This window comes from Lithobates pipiens, unplaced genomic scaffold (genome assembly GCF_037356315.1).
Source record: "Lithobates pipiens isolate NorthernLeopardFrog02 unplaced genomic scaffold, aLitPip1_a1.2 Scaffold_27, whole genome shotgun sequence".
In the NCBI taxonomy this organism is placed as follows: domain Eukaryota; kingdom Metazoa; phylum Chordata; class Amphibia; order Anura; family Ranidae; genus Lithobates; species Lithobates pipiens.
This window is the reverse complement of record NW_027507788.1, coordinates 159270536-159289221: the sequence shown is the minus strand read 5'-3', so window position 1 is coordinate 159289221 and position 18686 is coordinate 159270536. Positions and strand designations below refer to the sequence as shown.

At 44.8% G+C, this 18686-nt stretch overlaps 1 protein-coding gene across 2 annotated transcripts in view; it reads right to left on the bottom strand.

The window, feature by feature from the left end:
• LOC143934296 (uncharacterized) overlaps positions 1-18686 on the bottom strand; it is a 93923-nt gene that overhangs the window by 72182 nt on the left and 3055 nt on the right. For both annotated transcript variants that reach the window (XM_077457761.1, XM_077457762.1), the window contains exons 3-5: positions 15810-15916; positions 9792-9836; positions 8179-8332 (exon numbers count right to left, since the gene is read on the bottom strand). In XM_077457761.1, the coding sequence (XP_077313887.1) occupies positions 8179-8332; positions 9792-9836; positions 15810-15916 (306 nt within the window). The remainder of the gene's footprint in view (positions 1-8178; positions 8333-9791; positions 9837-15809; positions 15917-18686) is intronic.

Below are 18686 nucleotides of genomic sequence, written 5' to 3'. Positions count from 1 at the left end.
AGGTCCTGTGTAATGTAAAGGGGTCCAGAGGTGCAGGCTGCTGTGTAATGTAAAGAGGTCCTTAGGCACAAGGTCCTGTGTAATGTAAAGGGGTCCAGAGGTGCAGGGCGCTGTGTAATGTAAAGAGGTGCAGGGTGCTGTGTAATGTAAAGGGGTCCAGAGGTGCAGGGTGCTGTGTAATTTAAAGGGGTCCAGAGGTGCAGTTGTGGAGAGGGGGGTACACAGTAGTGGCAAAAAGATATTGAAGGATGCAGAGGTATGCAGGGGACACAGTGGGTGTTTTTACATTTTATGGTGGGGGGGTGCCAGATATAGGATCCGCCCCGGGTGCCAAATGCTCTAGGTACGCCCCTGCTTCAGCTCCAGTTTAGTGAAATTGCCTAGGCTGAGATGATGTCATCAGTCTGATGCAGATAGATGAAAGCATTTCCTCAGTCTCCTCTCCCTCAGTAATCAGACTGTACATTGTACCTTTCTGTACCTTTGTTGCAAGTCACAATATGAAAAGCTGATCATCCTCAACGGTGGCCATACACACTTCGATTTTATTATCTGATCAATGCGCAATTTGATCAAGATGATCATAGAATCAGAGTGCCCTGACATCCCTTCTCGTGGGTTTAGACTGGATTGGAGTCACATAGCCAGAGTGGAAAATTATTGATCGTTTTGCACCAATCAGCACGGAGATACAGTACTTTGTTCATGAATATGATCATATTTTAATCAACCAGATTATGAGGTTACATGGTGGAAACAGAGAAGCAATCAATAACTAACCATCGTCAGGGCTGTCTTTAATATTGATTGGACCCTGAGCAAAAATTTTCTTGGCCCCCCCCCCATGCAATTTTGCTCTCCATCTGCTCTGAGACACACAATAAATAGCAGCTAGACTTAAAATCTGTTTACTGTATCAGATCAGACAGCAATTGGTTGCCAGAGGTTACACCATAACATTACTGCTTACTGACTGGTTGCTAGATGTTACAGCACACATTAAGGCACACCGATTAGTTGCTAGAGGTTACAACATATGATTTCTGCTTGTTGATTGGTTGCCAGAGATTACTGTACCATAATACTGATCACTGATTGGTTGCTATAGGTTACAGCACATCCTTCTCACTGTAGGGGGGCATGATATACATATGAATGCGGCTTTTATTTAGATATCAATGCAGCCGACTGCAGCTATTTACATATGAATGCCAGTTATTTACATGTAAATACAGGATCTGCAAGTGAGTCATCTGTACACAACAAAAGGGCAGAGCTGGGCAGCATTAGTAGCAGCACTTCACACTGAGAAATCGGGATACAGCACAGGACTAAAATTTCAAGGAACAAGGGAATTTAAACTTGGATATTTGCCAAGTATGAGGCAGCTGCTTTGGGCCCCACAACAATGACAGGGCCCAGGGCAGCTGCCCCTTTTGCCCTGCCCTAAAGATGGCCCTGACCATCGTACGTTATGATCATATAGTGCATGAACTATCAAATCAAAACTTCCCTATGTGTGGTATATTGAGCGAAGGGGTTGTTGATGATAGATCGATTATTCCTTTTGGATTGATCACAATAGAAATTGATTATGTATGGAAGTCTGTATGACTGCCACAAGAAGCACCGTCAACCCTGGACACACCAAGAAAGTAGGAGATTCCATTTCTTTATATTATGCGTTACATGCATCAGTACAATGCCGTGCCATGAATGGTATGAATTGTATCTTAAATAGTGGTACTCAGATCTGGCCTGTTTCACACAGGCTTCAGCTTGTATTAAGAGCTCGATTGAGCTGCCTTTTTGCCATTCGCCAACCGCCCCCCCCCCCCTTTAAGGTGGAAGTTACATAGTTAGTCCGGTTGAAAAAAGACAAGTCTATCCAGTTCAACCATAAAAATAAATAACAAAAAATATCGTAAAATCCCATATACCCAATTGTATACTCAGTTGATCCAGAGGAAGGCAAAAAACCCCAGCAGTGCATGATCCAATTTGCTACAGCAGAGGAAAAGAGGCAATGGGATTCTCTCTGGATAAACTTTAGGGAAGTTAACCCTCCTATAGTTTTCAGCCAAGGAAGCTGCCATCTTTGCCTCTGTTTAATCTTCAGCTGCCATGATGCTGCACATGTGATAGTTATGACACCAGCCATCAGATGGTTTGACAGTTGGGTTAGGAGCATGAGCCGGGAATGTATTTTTTTAAAAACTGTTAAATTGATGGGTTTACTTCTGCTTTAAGCTGCAATAGGCAGCGGGGGTTTTATAGCTGCGGCCAGGGGCGGGCTGGGCCGGGGGGCAGGGTGGAAATTTCCCCCCAGGCCGGTGCCTACATTATCTTTAAAACGGCCGCTGCGCTGGCTGGCTGTTAATTTTTTTTTTCAGGCTGTGAGGGGCGGCCTGAGTCACACAGTGTTAATAGCATCGGCCACTGATTGGCTGGCTCGATGCTGCTGCCCAGCCTGCGCTGCATTGTGGGAGTTGTAGTCCGGCTGCGCTAAAGCTCCTGGAAGTGTGAACGCAGCAAACTACAACTCCCACCTCCCAGGAGTCTCAGAGGCCGGGCCAGGTGTGTGGCACGTCAGGGGAGGGGACACCCGGCGTCAAGAACGTCACGTTGCACGTGACCTGCTGGGCTTATGTAGCTGTCTGTCTGATCTTGCACTGTGGGAGGGACAATGCAGTGTTTCCAGCCTCCCATTATCCTTATGACAGAGAAAAAACAGACTGATTTGTCCCGTCTGTAGGACAGAATGATCAGTCTGTACATTTAGGGGCTGGTGGCTGCAGCTGAGCGGTGTGTCTCACACACAGCCCAGTGAAGTTCACTCCCCCCCTCCCAGCAAAGGACCAATGTAGTTGTACTGCATACAGCTGCCACTCCTCCTCTCTCTCCCTGTGTCTGCCTGGCCCGCCCACTCTCCTATCCCGATGTACAGCTGTGAAGAGGAGAGAGAGGGGGGGGGGAGAGGAGCGTGCGCGGGAGATATGAACAGCAGCAGCTACACATTCCAAGCTGTGTGAACTTCCAGCCTCCTCCCTGAATAAGTGAGCTCTGCATTTTTCATTACACATTGATAACTGATCTGTCCCTTTCTCTCCCCTATCTGTCTCCCTCCCCCGCTCTGTTCTTCCAACATCCACTTACCACTAAGCCACTTATGCAGCCCATATATTGATCGCTTTTTTTTGTCATTACACTGGAAAAAAAAATATGATCCAATTCCCCCATCTACACATTCCAGGTGGATGGGGGAATCCTCCGACAGCGGACCAGTGGGGCGAACAACCAGGGTTGCTTTCCCGACACCGAAATTTGATAGCACTGGTCTCTGTCTCCATGGCAACAGTGCATTAGGACCTATCGCTTGCCGCATTATGTCTGCAGTCTCTGCTCACCTCCTGTACTACGTCTGCAGTCTCTGATCACCTCCTGTACCATGTCTGCAGTCTCTGATCATCTCCTGTACTATGTCTGCAGTCTCTGATCATCTCCTGTAGTATGTCTGCAGTCTCTGATCATCTCCTGTAGTATGTCTGCAGTCTCTAATCAACTCCTGTACTATGTCTGCAGTCTCTGATCAACTCCTGTACTATGTCTGCAGTCTCTGATCAACTCCTGTACTATGTCTGCAGTCTCTGATCATCTCCTGTAGTATGTCTGCAGTCTCTGATCATCTCCTGTAGTATGTCTGCAGTCTCTGATCATCTCCTGTACTATGTCTGCAGTCTCTGATCAACTCCTGTACTATGTCTGCAGTCTCTGATCAACTCCTGTACTATGTCTGCAGTCTCTGATCATCTCCTGTAGTATGTCTGCAGTCTCTGATCACCTCCTGTACTATGTCTGCAGTCTCTGATTACCTCCTGTATTATGTCTGCAGTCTCTGATCATCTCCTGTACTATGTCTGCAGTCTCTGATCACCTCCTGTACTATGTCTGCAGTCTCTGATCAACTCCTGTATCATATCTGCAGTCTCTGACCATCTCCTGTAGTATATATTTTTTTTTTGGTGGGGGGGGGGGGGGGGGGGGGCTGGAACTGGAACTAAGTTGTCTGCTGTGATTAGACTTTGCTGCATGCACGGAGTGTTGTGTTTTTTTTAAGAACATATAAAATAAGAAAATTAAGTTCTCCTGACTGCTTGAATTTTTTTTTTTAAGAAAACCACGCACAGTAACCATGATGCATCGCGGAATCGAATCGTTGACATGATAATCGTAATCAAATCGAACCGTGAGGCCAGTGAAGATACGCACCTCTAATAGCATAGCCATCATGACAATTTAAAATTTTGGCAGTGGCTGCTTTTGTTTTTTTTCTAGCACCCTCTCCCCCTCCAGCGGACTTATCTAACACCCCCCCACCAGCCTACTTATCTAACACCCTCCCCCCCACCAGGGGACTTATCTAACACCCTCCCCCCACCAGCGAACTTATCTAACACCCTCCCCCCCACCAGCGGACTTATCTAACACCCTCCCCCCACCAGCGGACTTATCTAACACCCTCCCCCCCACCAGCGGACTTATCTACCCCCCCACCAGTGGACTAGCCCAACCAATCCCCCCCCCCCTCCGGCATGCACGGCCAGCAGCACAGACACACACAGCCACCTCCTAGACCATTCAGCAGGTGAATTGCAGCACGATACATATAGGGGGTGGAGAGGAGAGAGGGGGCGGCGCCCTGGTGCCCCTAATGGGCCTGCATTGAATTTTGGTTCTTCTGCTTTGAATGGAGCCCTCAGTGAGCTGATTCGGTGGTTCAATGGGCCACTTGACTGGACTTGCCCCCCTGGCCTAAGCCTGCCAGCCCTCCCCTGGCTGCGGCCATGTCCGTGGCATAGTTGACCAGACCTGTAGTGATAAGCGGACGTCAAGCCCACCGAACACTGCACATTCAATTTAATAGGAAAGAACCACAATCTCCCTGCAATTGCTTGCAATGCACACGGTTGCAGCATTTCGTCAGCAAAAATTGTGTTAAGCCAGGCAGCAAAGATGTGCCTCATCGCTTCCTCACCGCCTGTCAGTATCTGGTGCGCCATCTGAACACAGACCAGGCTTTGGAGGCAATAAAGATTTAGTCAAATGTCAAAGCATTTGTAGCGCAAGCTTTGTTAAAGCTTTTAAAGGACCATTCAGCTCCAGTATGTAAATGTTGAACACATTTACATGGGCCTCGGCAAGCTTGACCAGTTTTCTATAAGCCTTTAAAGTGCCCCTCAGCTCCTGTTTGGAAATGATATACACAGGTCCTAATGGGAATACTGATTGTCACTTTAAATAAGCCGCTAGAAAGCTTTAGCAGGCTTTCAACACGCTTCAAGTAGTGCTGAAGCCTGCTAGCAGCTTGTTTAAAGTGGCAATCAGCACTCCCATTGGGATTGTTTTCAAAATTTACATACTGGAGCTGAAGGGTACTTTAAAAGCTGCAACAAAGCTTGCTTACTGTTCACATTGTCCTTATACAAGCTGAAGCCTACGTGAAATAGGCCAAAGAAAGGGCAAAGAGGAGAAGCAGGAGGATGGATAAATCTCCCTTTCCTCTGAAGCCCGGTCCACGTTTGCAGAGGCTACTGACAGGCGGTGAGGAAGGCAATGTGACGCCTACCCTAATGGAAGGCACCTTGATGTGCAACACAATTCTCATTAATACCCATGCACTTAATGCACCACAGCAGACCGGGATAGTGTGCTGGGCCCTAAATGACCAGAATTTTGCCAAAAAAAAAAATATGATGGACAAGTGTAAACAGACTGCAACAAAATAATTTTTAAAGCTGAGTTTTTCTTTCACAACTGTTGGTGGAAAAAAAAAATCCAAGAATCTGAAAATGTCTTGTTGTAATTCCAGCGCACGTGCCGGTAAATTCCCAAATAACGCCAAAAGTGGGAAATGAACCCTTTATCTGAAATGTCACCCTGGCAGAAATCATGAATTCTGAATAATGAATTTGGATGCCGAGGCGAAGTTAAGTGTGCGTCAGCATTCGCTACAGGGTGTTAGGCACGGTGGGAAGATGGTGCGAGGAGAGATCTAAGCGGCTGATTACGAGCGAGGAGGCGCCCGGAGGAAGGCGAACGGCTTTTGCTGACACGCCGTAATCTTTAAACTGCCTTTGATTGGACAAATACATGTCCAGCCATGATACCATCTCTCAGATAATGCGGCCTGGTGATGGGGCGTCTATTCCTGCCCGCCGCTCGCACGGAACTCATCCAGAAAATATTAAACAGAGACAGCGGGGAAATAAGAATGTATTTACAAGGGACGGCGGCAGGAACTGCGAGCGCCTGGCTTTCATTAGATGGAGAGGAGAGGCCGTCGCCGGGGTCACAGCAACAATGACAATCCAGGGATGTTCATCAAGTCTGAAAACGCCACACACTTGTGGAACAATAACCTCACGCACTTGACACTGAAAATGGCTAGCGTTAGAGGTTTCAATTAAAGGGGTCGTACAGAGCGCTTGTACAGATTTTATATGTATGCAGGAGGGAAAAAAAATTCAAAAACATTTTAAGTTAATTTTTAAACGAGGTAACTATGAAATGTTTGAGATTAAAATGTCATATTTACCACTTGTATTCAAAAGGTGGCGTACTTTAATCAAACATTCTGTCTTTCTGGAGACTTTTGTCATAAGATTTTGAAAGAACATGGAGGATGTCATTGCCGAGCTCTCATCCTGAAAATACTAGCTGCCTGGCTGTCATGCTGCCCTTGGTCACTGTACTGACCAAGAACAAGAACATAGATGAGCACTTCTGATTTTCTTCTAACTTTCCTGACCTTGGTACTTGTTCTGGGTTAATGGCTTAGACATTGTTAAAGCCAGAGTGACAGAATGTCAGGCAACTGGCAATTACAATGATATCAGTCCCCATCATTTTCTATTGACACAATTACTGTTAACAGCTTCTGTGCTGTAATAGACCTCAGAAGAAAGAGAGATCAGACTACACAGACTGCTGAATTAGTCAGAGAAGGGACACACCTATGTTCCGAGGAAATACAAACTCATATCCAGGGAAAGATACAGAACACCCCCCAACAAGGGGCAGATACACCCCTATCCCAAGGAAAGACTCAACCCCAGCCAGAGGAAAGACGCACCCCCAGTCCGTAGAAAGACGCACCCCCAGCCCGTGGAAAGACGCACCCCCCCAGCCTGTGGAAAGACGCACCCCCCCCAGCCCGTGGAAAGACAGAACCCTGTCCAGAGGGAAGACACCCCCCCAGCCCAACATGTATATGTTTACCCTGTGCATGGGGGATTATGTACAATTTTATTTGCTTGTCCCATTCTGCTATATTTTTCTTTTACTATGTATATTGAGTTTTCTTATGCATTTATGCATGTTATACTATTATATGTCATGCCAATCATTGGTTTACTAATACACAGATGTTTATACCTATGTGAAGCTGTTTGGTTCCACCACTCACACCTCATTCAAAGTCCCAACCTCCCCCCCTTTTTCATATTTCAACAAAACCCCGCCAACGGGTCTCCTAAAAAAAATAAAAAAAATGTCATGTAAAGAATAATATTGTAAAATATAATTAAAAAATAAAATTGCAAGAAAAGGAAAAAAAATAATTACAGACACCGTCCTCCACGACCCTACTGACACCAATCTTTGCCTTACTGACCTCGTCCACTGCTCTGCTGATATACACGCATGTGGGTTTTTGCTCTGGGGTGCACACACTAATGCTGCTCTGCACACCAATGTCTAAAACAATAATAAAAAAAAATATTCAGCAGTACAGTAGATTACCAATTTACAAATGATAGATTAAAAAAAGAAAACTGAAGGAGAATCAACATTATACTTTCCTCCTTTAATTGACAGAAAGGTGTTGAACACATAATCATGTAAATTTGTAGAAAAAAAAAAAAATGATGATAGTATGGTAGGCGGATATTTATTTTCTGTCTTAGTCTTTATATCTGACAACTATTACTTTTTAGTCTCTTTTAATGGTCGCTCTCATAGGGAACAAGGCACAGTAGAACAATGGTGTACAGCACAGGTGTGAGAACAGTTATTGACTCCTGCCAATGTTATTAGAAGCACTTCCTCCATAGGTCTTCCTTCAACTAAAATGTTACCATCCCATCATCCCCTGTCTACAATCGCTGAAAACACACTCACCACCATGATGTCATCGCTGATCTTCTTACTGGAAATGGCGAGCTCTAGGTCTGCCACAGCGCCAAGCCTCATCTCATATGTGGTGGTGCCATCGTTAATAATGTTCTCCACTGGGAAATTGTTGGCGGTCGCCCACCGCTCATAGTGCTTGTACCTGATATTAAAGGGGTGGAGTCACGCAGGGGTATTACTGCTACACAAAGAACAAGTTCAACAAAGTTCGAGAGTCTCTTTACTATATTGCATTAACCATATCTAAAGACATTGACTACAGTTCAGCTCATGGTAACCCTTTTGGTTAGTGCCATCATGACCATCGAGTGGATTATGTTGCCAATCTATGAAAGTAAACCCCCAGCTATTTTTCTGTTTGGGGAAATGCAAACATCAGTTAACCTGCCAGTGTGCATTTGTGATTTGTAGGAGATTGGACTGGAAAAAAAGTTCCAGGGCAGACCTACATACTCCATGCAGATTATGGGGTCAATTCACTAAGAGTTTAATAATGGCCAATAAAATGCGGTAAAATAACACTTGCGCTAAATCAGTTTTTAAATTGCAATTCAGTAAGGATTTTGCATTAAATAACGAATGCAGTGTTTGTTCGATTGAGCGGTAATTATCGCATTTTTTCATGCGGTGATTTATAGTATAAAGCTGATTGCTTAGAAGCTGGCTGCCACATCCTTAACAACCGATGAGTCATCAGCTGTCAGCAGGTTACCCGCTGACCGCTAAATGTAAAAAACATGCTGGGAAATATAAATTATGAAGAAAAAAAAAAAGTCCCCCCCCCTCCCCCCCAAAATCCATACCAGACCCTTTTCCGAGCATGCAGCCCAGCAGGTCCTGAACCAAACCAGGCCACATGCCCTCAACATGGAGTGGGATGCTTTGGGGCTGGGGGACAAGGGCCTCCTTCCCCACAACCACCCTGGGTTGTGGGGCACTGCGGGTGGGGGGCTTATTGGGCCCTGGAAGCCCCCTTTAACAACAAGTGGGCCTCCAGATACCAGTCCCCCCCCCATATGTTAACATTGTACCCCCTACCCAGTCACCAAAAAAGTGTAAAAGTGAACAAAGTACAAACGTTTTTGACAATTCCTTAATTAAAAAAAAACAAAAAACAAAAAAAAAAAACTGTCCCCTGATGTAGATCCATCATCAATCACAATGCCCACCACACCCGATGCCCACCACACCGCTCGCAAAAAATGCTTCCACGGTCTGCCTGCTCCGCCTTTTGACCATTCTTAGATAGGTAAGGGGAGGTCACCTGGTGACGTCACCTGGCAGTCCCGCCCCCTTGTGACATCACCATCCAGGAGCAATTTACTGGAGATGAGCCTACACAACTGTACAGGACCTGAAGGGAAGGGCAGAGTCTATTCTTAAGGTGTATCAGGGTGTTATTCACAATGAATGTCACTACAGCACACCAACACACCCTCAACCAATATGAACACCACATGGATAACCATTTCCTTTTTTTTTTCTTACAACCAGGACAGACATTGTGAAAAGGATTATTGCAGTCAGGATGATGGAAGTGGATAAGGACTACTAAAAGGATAAGGATGATCTCAAAGTGAAAGAAAACTGAAAAAGCTTACTTATCTGCATTTGTCACCAGATAGACTTCACTGAAGAGCTGTCTCCTGAACCAGAAAGGAAGAAGAAAAAGTGAATTAGAAGTAAATCCTATTTGGGTGACATTAGGCCTGGTTCATACTAGTGAGATTTCTGATCTGACTTCTGTCACACAGAATCACATGGCAATGGAAATTACATTATTTTCAATGGTGCCTATTCACATCAATGCAGCAGTTTTGAAAAAGGTTCCTGCACTATTTTGGTGCCTCAATGGCAATGCTAAGAAATGACATGTACATGCAATTCTGATGCGATTTAATTTTTTTTTAACCCTCTACCATCCTTCCAGGCAAAGCAGTAAATTTGAATACAAGTCGCGCTACATAATCTCACCTGAAATCAGATCAAAATTGCATAGCACGAGTATGAACCAGGCCTTAGTTTGTTCTGTTCACAGTGTATCAAACCATTGGGGGACTTTTTGATTCCTTTAGTCCCCTCTCACCATAACCTGTATGGTTCTATTACCTGGCTGCGTCCCAAGCCCTACTACATAGAAGCCGTGGTTTCTACACACTGCACTGATGATGAAAAAATACCACTCATTTTAAGAACAATCTTCCTAAAAGATTATATGTGCATTATTTCCCTGTAAAAAACACCATTGTGTAGACACCCAAAAGCCCCAAGACTTCTGCCAGGTGCCACCATCTTGGTTTTATTTTTTACACCATCTTGGTGGCAGGATGGTGGCAGAAGACTTAGGCCGCGTACACACGCGGGGACTGTTCGCCCAACTTTGTCCGCTGAACAGTGTTTCGGCAAACAGTCCGCTCGTGTGTGGGCTTTCAGCGGACAGTTTCAGCGAACAGTCCGCTGAACAAGGTTTTTCGGAATTTCCGAAAAACTGTCCGCTGAAACCTTGTTTCAGCGAACAGTTCCCTCGTGTGTAGGCTTGTTCGACAAACTAAGTTCCGCGCATGCTCAGAAAGGCTTTACACGCCGAAAGTTATAATGCAGTGTATAGGACGTTGTATTTTTCGTCCCGCCGTACGTGCCGTTCACGTCATCGCGCACGGTTTCAGCAAACTGTTCGTTCGTCGTGTGTGGCCATGTCCGTCCATGCTAATTTTGAGCGGACTGTTTGCCGAAACTGTTTGACGGACAAAGTTGGGCGAACAGTCCCCGCGTGTGTACGCGGCCTTAGAGCTATCACCCAAGTGACATTCTATAGTATTCTCCTTCACTTCTCCCCCCGACAGCTACATGAAAGTTTTGCAGGGAGGGGAGGAGCACAGGAGCAGGGTCAGCACAGTCCGTAGACACTCCTAGAAGAGGAGAGGGCTATGACATGCAAGGGGAGGGAGGGGGCTGTGCTAGGGAATTGACTCTTCCTGGAGTAGTCAAATTTTCTAAAAAAGGTAATAAAACTTGGCAGCACTCTAATATAGCATGTAAATATATGTTAACCTTATATCATGTAAACTTCATGTACACGTAGTACAAAAAAGTGACCTTCAGTTCACGATTTGTGCAGACCATCTGTAAATAAATACATGGAAAAAAACAAATCCCGATTTCCACTGTCTGTGTAAACACAATTTATAGTGCTTAACCAGTGCAACAAGGCAAAATTAAGTGCGTTCAAACTAAATATTGTCAGTTTTTCTTCTTTAGGGGTTCGTTAAAAGTGCCGAACAGTGCAAAATAAGAGCAAAGAGTTTCAGTAGTCACAACCCAGTAGTTGGATGATTCCCCGGAGATGAATGACCTTCCAATAAGAGAAAGATCTAACAGTGCTTAGGGTCAGTATGCACAAGTCAGTAGGAAAGCCTTCTAAACCTGCATTGCCTATGTAGCGCTACCCCCATAAGAGCCATTGGAGGATAGGGATTCCCCCCTCGCACAGCCAGGCACACTGAATTTCACAGCACACTTGAGTCTGGAAACAGTACAGCAACTTTTGTTTTTGCTTATTAGGGCTATTCAACTTGGATAGGCATAGGGGTATTATGTCATGCTCACTTGACATTTCAGCAAAAGCAACTCTTCAGGGACACTATATACAGTCCATATATACACTCCTATTCAGCCTCCTGCACGAATCTTGCCTGCAGAAAACTCAGACACACCTGGAACACTATTTGGGGGATCTGACAAAACACTCAGCTAGATCCAGTAACAGCCCTTTACAGGCAAGGACCGTGGGCCCCTTTGGTGTGTAGAAAGGTTTCAGTGTCCAGCTGCCCTCCTGTGAATACTGATCCCAGCACCACCTCTTCAGGCACTGCAAGCCCACCTTTCACTAGCCCTTCTGGCTAATCCTCCACACTCCACCCAGACTGACTCTACAACCATCTCAGCAGCTCCTCCTAACCTCCCTCCCATTCTTCTGTAAGTTCCAGCAAGCAGGGGGAGGCATCAGAGATGCTGCCTGATGAGTCATTCCAGCCTCCTGGATCACTCACCCTGACCTAGATTCAAAACACTACAAAAAAAACTTTATACAATACCTAGCTTTTTACACTAGAGGGTACTACACCTACATTTTTTCCTCTCACATCAGGACCATGTAAAACATGCAATTCACATCGAACGGGGCCTTATTGCGCAAAACCGTAAGACTTTATTTAAAAAAAAAAAAAAATGAATAACCCAATTCCAAATCCTTTCACATGATACAGTGCCACATATTCTGGGCACCCAGAATAGATCACTGTAGATCTCCTGTAGGGGAAGCATCGTCGCTCCACAATTCTCTTGGAAGCCAATGTGCATTCCACGGATGGAGAAAGCCGAAAACCAGAAGCGATATCACGTGCAGAAACCACGGACCAATATATTTCATCCCAAACAGATGTCCTCTCCTGAAGACATCTGGATGGAAGGCATTGGACGTTGTTAATGCATGATGTAAATACCGGTTTTCGGCTCTCCAGGATGGTGGACCTCATGTTGGGTTTTAAGAGAACAGTGTGGAGCGACGGTGCTCACCCTACAGAAGCAAGCGATGTATTCTAGGTGTCTGGAATAGGTGACACTGTATCATTTAAGTGGAATTGGTTTATTAATTTCTTTTAATAAAGTCTTATGATTTTACAGTATGCAAAGAGTTCCCCTTCTGTATAATTGTATGTTTTTACATGGTCCTGATATGGGAGAAAGAAACTGAGGCATTGCAGGTGAATTAGAAGGCTATCCTACTGGATTGTGAAAAACGGATCCTACGTGCTGTTAGACCTTTCTCTTATTGGAGTATCATTCATCTCTGGCTGCGAGTAGCCAAGCTGGAGCCAGCTAGCTCATCAAATGAGTGTATTTTTCATTTCTCAAAATAAAAAGGGTGTCCTAGCACCACTCAGATATGTTTTTGTAATATGTTTTATCTAAATGAGTTTTATCATTGAGATAAAGTAGCATTCAGTATTTATAGACAGATATAACAGTTAGTGGCCGAGGAGCTTTGTGCATGCCACTTGCCTCTCAGACCAGATTTCGGTGTGACGTGGGCTCTGTGTATATTTAATGGTTTCATTTTGCCCACAGTTAATTTATAATGATCCTCTCAAAGATACTTATGTACTTTCCATAATGAGCGTCCATATTAGACCTCGTTACCATCACTTCCACAGGTGCCCTGACATCTGGCACTGTCCGGATATGTATAGAGGGGGCTGAGATTCTACTTGGTGAGCACAGCAGTGAAGAAAAAGAGCTGTTTTACTGAAACTGGTCAGCATTGCTGTCAATACACCAGCTGCCATCTATTCAAGTGATTTGAATGTTTATCTTTTGTTTAAATTTATACTTTATTTTTTATTTTTTTGGGGAACTGTTTTATATTTTTTAATATTTAAATTAAATCATAAACATAAGTATGCAGTACAAGGGGCATGCATGACAAAGGATTCAAAGAGCACTATGAGTTTTCCTTTCAGACTATCTCCTTCTAATTCAAAGTCTGTGCAGAGCAAGGAGGGGGGAAGAGTCATTCTCAACTAGGGTTCCCCCAGAGGTTCCTAGCAGTTCCTTGAGCTGTAGCCGACTGACCTACCATCTCATGGTGCCTGCAGAACCTTGGTTCCATATGGAACTTGACAGATCCAGTTTCATGACAGGATGTTCTTAGTTGTTTGTAAGGCCGACATTCTGACTGTGCTTGTAAGATATGCTTTCTTTAAAGTGTTACTAAACCCAGGATCCTGTGTTTACTATATCTGGTCTGCCACAGAACACAGAAGATGGAAATCTTCTCCTCAGCAGTATATAGCAGTCTTGTGACTTAGATCAGTGTCTGGTTAAAGCTTGTTAGAGGAGTTTTTATTCTCTCCCGATTGTCCTATGAGGCTGCAGGACTTTGGACCCTCTGTCTGGACAGTGCCGATTGGCCTGTGCTGATCACATGCACTCTCCCAAGAAAAAAAAAAAACTCTGTAGCAATACACACCAAATTGAACATGTGTAGCTTGTCCCCTAGCCTTTGTTCCATCAGGAGATGGATTGGGGACTCTGGAAGAAGGGGAGAAACAGAGAAGAGAGGATCAAACAGCCTTTTTACACAATGCAGAGGATTAACCCCTTAGGTTCCACAGTAAGCATAACAAGTATGATTTACTGCATAAACAGACTGATTTTACTGTTGTGGGTTTAGTAACACTTTAACTTGATGTAACAGATCTTCTTCCCACTGACCCCCAGTCAATTTATTTTAGCAGAGGTTCTCCGGGACCTGAAAATGAGAGTTTATCTGAAGTAAACCATCTGGCCTTGTCTTTTGCCAGATTAATGTTCTCCTTTACATCACCACTGCCTGTTGCTTCCTGGTTATCATCCGTCCACCATGTTCTTCATCTCCCTTTCTTCTTTATCTTGCATAGCTACTCTTCAGCTGGGCGTATTTTCCAAATAGCTCTTTTCTCTTTAATACTCCTTCCCACAAATGTGGTTTTGCTGCATTTACTTTTTTTGCAGCACTTCTTCATTCCTGACCATGTCCAACAGGTTGATCTCCAAGCTCCTCCTGTAGCACCACAGTTGAAAAGTTTTGGTCTTCGTTATAAGAGATACTGTGAGAGAAAATGTTACTGTGCCATACCTGAGAATAGACCAGATATGTATTTGTAGCAATCTTTTCTTTATAATTAGAGAGAGAGACTGTTCCTCAGCTCTTTGTCTAAAACACTTTTTATAACCTTGCGATTCCAGCTCAGACCTCAACAGCGTTCTTCAGGTTTTTATTGACCCATATTCCAAGCTATTGGAATTTAGTTACTTGCTCTATTTTTAAAAATTTTCAAGCATTTGTTTTATATTAATTTCATTTATTGGTTTACAACCATCTTAATGAAGAACCCATAAAAATTTACAAATCCCTTTGATGGAAGCAGGCAGGGATGGATTTCCCTTCTGTAGACCATGTAAATGTCACAGTATTGTTCCTACTACCAACCACCTACTGACCACTCAAGTTAAATCAACTGAAGTCTGAGAACTATACTGAAGGTAAAGTGGTCTTTTAACTGCTGCTCACACATTCAAACTGTCCTGGATTTGCCAGGACAGTCCCATATCTTGGACCTCAGCCCTGATAATGTAGGATCACAGAGCCACCCTTAGGTGAGCTAATATGTCTGTGCAACAAGTCATGTATTATGGGCATCAAGCACGCAAATGGATGGTCCCCGCATAATTAGAGGTGGGATTTGTCTGCGCCACTCAGGTAAATTGGCAGAGTCTGGCCAGAGACTGGGAGAGTCTGAGGAGAATTTTGGGGGGTAAATTAGGGACTGGGAATGAAATGTTGGCAAGGGTGCCTTCCCCACCCCTACACGACAAAGTTGTTGATTGATGTCTAGTGCTACCTCATGGCAGGAAGGGGATTCAGTTACATACTCCTCCATAGCTAGAAGTTCTAGGTATTTGTCTTCTGGTTTAAAATAAAACCATCTATACCAGGATAAAATATACAAATTTTGGCTAGTCAGACATTTTAAAGACTCCAGAACAAAGTGGAAGATTGAATAAAGTTGGCGACTTACGTGTTGACTACCTTCCACCAGAAGTCCAGAATTTTCTTCCCCCCCACTCCAGGTAGCAGAGCTTTGGGAACATCTTCTAGGAAGCTGTATATTCCACTCTGGTCATTCTGTATAGGAGATTAAATTAAAATATTTGGCCTTCATTTAAATAGTGATTGTTTTAACTGATTGTTTTAACCATTTTTTTGCATTAGGGCCGGTTCACACTGCGGGCGATGCGAGGCGACACCGACTTGCCTCGCCGCGACCTGCCGCGACCTCAGCGGCGATTTGCAAATTACTTCTGTATAGAAGTCAACGCAAGTCGCCCCAAGGTCGCCCAGAAGTAGTACAGGAACCTTTTTTCTGAGTCGGAGCGACTCGAGTCGCTCCTCTCAGAACGGTTCCATTGTACAGAACGGGGGCGACTTGTCAGATTGCGGCGAGGCAAGTCGTGTCGCCTCGCATCGCCCGCAGTGTGAACCGGCCCTTAGAAGAATGTGAATAATAAACTTCCTAACCTGAGCAGTCAGTTCACTTCTCCAGACTGGCCAGCTAGGAATACAAATCTGGGCAGACAAGTTTGTTTCAAACAATCATGCATTGTTAAAACACATTGCAGTACTTGCTTTTTCCTTTTTGTATGCACTGCAGCTGCTTGTGATATGTTACCAGGGGTAGGCAACCTACGGCACTGGTGCTGCAAGTGGCAATCAAAGCCTCTTTTGCTGGCACTCGACTCCCTCCCCATCAGCAGAGCAGCACAGGGAAGCGTCAGTGAGACACTAATGCATTCCAATTTCAAAATTCCCCACGCTGTACCTGCACTGAGGGGGAGGCCCTGTGCCCCCACACATTGTAAAAGATGGGAAACATTGTTTGGTTCTCTAACTTTTCTGTAGCTGTGATAGTCAGTTTTTGTGATGAGGAAGAGATTGGGTGCAATTCTGTTAGGGGGGGGGTGGTCCCTGTTTCCAGGAGGAGGAGGACTGTCTTGGCCACTGCTAAAGCCAATCACAGTCCAAGTGGGCTGGATGCGAGAGGTGGATCAGCGGGGATGAGTGTGCCAGGACAGGTAGATGTGTCTCATCTCTGCTTCCTTTCACCACTCTGCACATCACACATATCATAGATGAGAAGAGGGGATGAGAAGCGGTGGAGCAGATGAGAAGGGGGTTACAGTGGTGGGAAAGGTGAGCGGGGGGGGGGTTCAGTGTTGGGGCAGAGGAGAAAGGAGGTACATTGGTGGGACAGATGATCAGGGGGGTTACAGTGGTGGGGCAGAAGGGCAGCGGGAACAGAGGTGGAACAGTCGTGGGGCAGATGTGAAAATGGGTTACAGTGGTGGGGCAGATAAGTTCAGAGTTAGCACAGATGAGAAGATGGTTCAGTGGTGGGGCAGATCAACAGGTGAATACAGTGGTGGGGCAGATGTGCAGGGGGGTATAGTGGTGGGGCAGATGTGCAGGGTAGTACAGTGGTGGGGCAGATGTGCAGGGTAGTACAGTGGTGGGGCAGATGTGCAGGGTAGTACAGTGGTGGGGCAGATGTGCAGGGTAGTACAGTGTTGGGGCAGATGTGCAGAGGGGACAGTGATCTGAGGTGTGGAGTTGCAGGAATTGGGGCTGATCTGAGACGCGAGAGTGCCGGATGTTAATTTCTCACTACTAAAGTAGTTTACAGCATTTTGTTTATAAAAATAATTTTCGTGATTGAGAGTGTGAAGTAGAATTTTTTTTGTTATAAAATCCGCACGCTCAATTTATTTGAAAACATTTTTTCAGCACACTGTGCTCAAAAGATTGCCTACCCCTGAAGTTACAGTGTGTTGGAAAATGCAACATTTCCCGTTTGTGTTCAGTGCACATCAATGCACAGCAATGTTGTTAAATAAAGCTTTAGGGCATGAGGCAGATTGACTTGTTCTTGCATTAGGACTGTTAGGCAGTGTGTTGGTGTTGGTGAGAATGAGCCCTCATTGTGTCCCAAAAAATCAGTCCTGTAATTAAATATCTAAAATTCTTTCTGATAGTTGTGCTATAGGGATTTATTATTTGCTCAATATCTAAACTTTTATGATGAGGTTACTTTAAGAAACTGATTTACCCCTGGGACCCCTGAACCTTCAGAAACACCTCTTGGGCACACAGAATTACTTTTTGGCCCTCAGTATGAAACCTGAGCCATCAGAATGTCCAAATAAGCCCTAAAATGTACCCCTTTGGCCCCCAAAAACTACACTTGAGCCCTCAAAATTCCCAAACATGTTCTCATCACTCAAAAACAAGCCCTCAGAATGACCTCCTGGGCCCTCACATTCACACTCTCAGCCTTCAAAATTACATTGTGTAATCAAAATTACTACATTTTCAGAATGACCCCCTTGGCCCTCAGAATTATACCCTGAACTCTCACAATTACCTATAGGTTCTCTGAATTCCAAAACTGGATCTAAAAATTACCCCATGGGACCTTCGTATGACACTCTGGGCTTTGGAATGGCTCACTGGACCCTCAAAGTAACTCCCTGGGCTTCTCATCTACCACCAGGCCCTTAGAATGAACCGCTGAATTACTCCTTGAACTCTCAGAAATACATCTGGGCCCTCAGAATTACCTCCGGGCCTTCAGAAGTCCCAAACAGGATCTAAGATCTATGCTCTAGGCTCACAGATTGACCCACTCGGGTCTCGGAATGCCTCCCTGGAAATCTCCTGGGCCATCAGAAATAAACCCATGTACAGGTAACAGTGACAAACTGAGTAGAGTCTTTTTGCATCTCACTGAAGATAAACCAGGAAATATTCAAGTTCAAGGCACAGTGTTTACATAAACAGAGCAGAGCTCTTACCCCAGTTTGAGTCCGCGTTCATCTCTGAACTTCCCGCTTATCCTCTC